General features: G+C 41.3%; 1 protein-coding gene across 1 annotated transcript in view; it reads left to right on the top strand.

Moving 5' to 3' along the window:
- The first annotated feature begins 350 nt into the window (after positions 1 to 350).
- LOC140344942 (serine protease 33-like) overlaps positions 351 to 3,372 on the top strand; it is a 4,832-nt gene continuing 1,810 nt past the window's right edge. The window contains exons 1-3 of the mRNA XM_072432129.1: positions 351 to 372; positions 2,362 to 2,545; positions 3,084 to 3,355. Coding sequence (XP_072288230.1) covers positions 351 to 372; positions 2,362 to 2,545; positions 3,084 to 3,355 — 478 coding nt within the window. The remainder of the gene's footprint in view (positions 373 to 2,361; positions 2,546 to 3,083; positions 3,356 to 3,372) is intronic.

The following is a 3,372-nucleotide window of genomic DNA, read 5'->3' as shown; positions in this document are numbered from 1 at the left end:
GAGAAAGGGCCAGTGGGAAAATGCTAGCTTCCTGGCTGTCTCACTCTGACATGAGGCATTGATCTGAAACAGGCAAGAAAATCATACTATACTTTTGTAGCTTTAATAATAAATATTACATATTACTGCTTACGTATAATGTTTCCATTACGCTTGAATGTTAGGAACTTGTGGTGCAGGGTTAGGATTTGCTGTCTGTAGGGGATCATTGTGGTGCATTAACGCTGTGCTTTACCATTACCATGTGTCAAAGGAACAGCCCTTTGTTTGGGCTAACTAATGCACGGTTCCTGGCAGGACACCACAAGGGACATCTATCAGCAGGGTGCTTATCAAAAAACATTGCAAAAATGCAAAGAATTGAGGTAACCTGTGAGTTATTATTATTAATAATGATAAACAGGACTTATATAGTGCCAACGTATTACGCAGCGCTGTATCTTACATTTGTATCCCATTGTATCTATGCAGTTAGAATACAGACAGTGACACAAGAGGAGAAGAGGACTCTGCCCCGAAGAGCTTACAATCTAAGAGTTATTGCAGTGAACTTCTGTAAATTGGCTTATCTAAAGTTTTCCACTGCCATTGTTAGAATTAGGAGAAATTTAGGAAATAATTATGACGGCACAGGAGGTAGAAGGTGTCTCTGGGTGATGTCTGGATGAAGATCATGCTTCTGCGGAGGATAAGTAATGGAGGCATTGATTTGGGGGGGGGGGGGGGGGTACTGTGATCTCTGTGACAGTAATACAAGTCACTGGATAGTCTGGCAGGGGTGTGGGAAGTATATCTCGGGATAGATTGATATCTCCCTCTGATTGCCCTGCAGGAGTTCCATTAGGAGTCACACTTTGGAGAGCATCCACTCACTTCTATGTCTGGGACACCAATAACCTGGTCATCTGAGCTAGCAATCCAACCCAACAATCCATGGTGTCAGAAAGACCAAAGTCACTTTGCTTTTGGAAACCATCTATTTGGAAGCATATCTGAGCTGGCAACCTTGAGCACCACACAAATCTCTTTGAACCTACATCTAAGCATTTTTTGGTAAATCACCTCCCATATCCCTGAGGAAGCTATTTTGGCAATGTGTTGGGTGAATAGGAACTACTACACAAAGAACATAATCATGTCTTGGTATTGTTTTGTTTATGGACATGTACTTATGTGCTTGATCTGGTACAATCTGTGAGCATGTTTTACATTATGATTTGTTGTGAAAATCAATAAATATGTCTATCACTATCATTTTATAAAGGTATTTCCTTTTATTAACAACCTTTAAACCCCTTTCTCTTATGAAGACCCAGAACCCCTGTCTTTATTATCTATGAAATACTTAGAAGTGTTACAATGACAAAATATTCTGCACACTGTACTCATATATAAACTCCCTGGACAAAAAAGTCCCCACTTGGAGTTAACAAAGCAAATAAACTAGGGGTTCTACAACATTATGTGCCCAAAAGATGGGGTCAGCTAACTCTCTGAATTTACAGAATGACAAGTTTTTCCATCAATGGATTTTTACTACCCTGATGGCAGAGACATATTCCATGCTGACAATGCCAGGATTCATCAGGGTCAAATCATGAATAGGGATAAGCGAAAATTTCCTCGAGCTTCCAATGGTTCCGCAAAATTTCAGCAAACTGATTTTGTGAAGGCATCGGAAGTTTTTTTAGCTTTTCTTGCAGGTGATTAGGTATTCTCTATCACTACATTCACTAAGCAAAGTGAATTATCTTTCATTCTATAGATATACAAATAAGATCCAAATTCAGTGATTATTTCCAACATCCAACCCTATCCCTATACTAAATTCAGCAACATAGCCATACCTGCTAAAGAATACTGCGATTACTTACCTGCTGCCCGTACCATTTCCAGCGTAATCCTCATGTGAAGTCAAGGGAGAATTCAACATTTCTAAGAATGTTCATTTCCGGGGTCCCTGAAGTTCCCTCCAATATCTATTAATTACAAGATACAGTAGTGATGTAGAGACCAGCAGGAGAAACCATTCATAGCTGAAAGGTGGGGAGGGGACCCCGGAAATGGATGAACCCCCAACTTCCTAATATGGGGTCACAGTCCCACTTTAATATCCATGTCCATTTTTCAGGATGGATATATTTATAGTAAATGTATTAATTAATAAAAATGTATTTTGCACTAATGCTAAACCCAGCCCCAAATTATTCAGATTGTTACTTTGAGAAATTTTTTGGAAAATCATTTTTACCAGTCGTATTCACTTTTAATAGTTTGCAAAATTAGGGCATGGCATGTCATTTGCCTTTATACATAAATGTAGTAATTATATCTTTTTATTACATTTCCCTTCTCCTGCAGTTTCCTCCTCCAGCCCTTCATCCTGCGGCATCCCAGGACCCTCCAGCCGGATAGTTGGGGGTATGAATGCTGTAGATGGGGAGTGGCCCTGGCAGGTCAGTCTGCAGTATTTGGGCTCCCATATCTGTGGGGGGACCCTGATCTCCCAGCAGTGGGTGCTGAGTGCCGCACATTGCCTCGAAAGGTGAGTGGAATCATTTGCTTCCTACCAAGGTGAGGTGACAAATGAGCAAACTGATCACAAAATACAAACTTACAAAAGATACCAGGGAGAGAAAACTTGGGACATGTAATCATAGGTCCTCCTAACTTTCCAACAACTTTGCTACCAATACCATGTCCATGTCATGATCAGTAAAGTTGGCCCAGTGGTTAGCACTCTGGCTTTTACAGCGCTACATCCCAGGTTTGACTCCCAGCCAGGACACTATCTGCATGGAGTTTGTATGTTCTCTCTGTGTTTGCAAGAGTTTCATCTCACATCCAGAAAAGTTGGCTCTCCCACAAAATTGTCCTTAGACTGTATTTATGGCTATGGTAGGGACCTTAGATTGTGAGCTCCTTTTGTGAGTAATATGTCAGCACTATATAAAAAATAAACTTGAAAAGTCAGAAGATGACGCTCTTGGAATCCAGCTTTAGGATTAATATTATATTAATTATATTCATAGCCAGTGGGTGGTGTGTTTGTCCTACAGACAACTTTCCTTTGCCATTGACAGGAGTAACAGTCCTCGGGACTACAGTGTTCACCTGGGAGTGTACCAGCTATCAGTGCCATCCCCCCATCAGCGCCTCTCCGGGGTAGAAACATTTATAATTCATCCGCTATACAATTCAGTGGGGAGCCAAGGAGACATCGCCCTCCTGAAGATGACCAATCCTGTCATTTATACCAATTACATTATGCCAGTCTGTCTGCCAACTTCCTCAGTCACCTTCCCCTGTGGAATGGAATGCTGGGTAACTGGTTGGGGCGCCACATCATCTGGAGGTACGTGATCTCCTATT

This window comes from Pyxicephalus adspersus, unplaced genomic scaffold (assembly GCF_032062135.1).
Source record: "Pyxicephalus adspersus unplaced genomic scaffold, UCB_Pads_2.0 Sca228, whole genome shotgun sequence".
NCBI lineage: Eukaryota > Metazoa > Chordata > Amphibia > Anura > Pyxicephalidae > Pyxicephalus > Pyxicephalus adspersus.
Note: the sequence above shows the minus strand (reverse complement) of the source record. Positions and strands in the feature narration are given on the sequence as shown.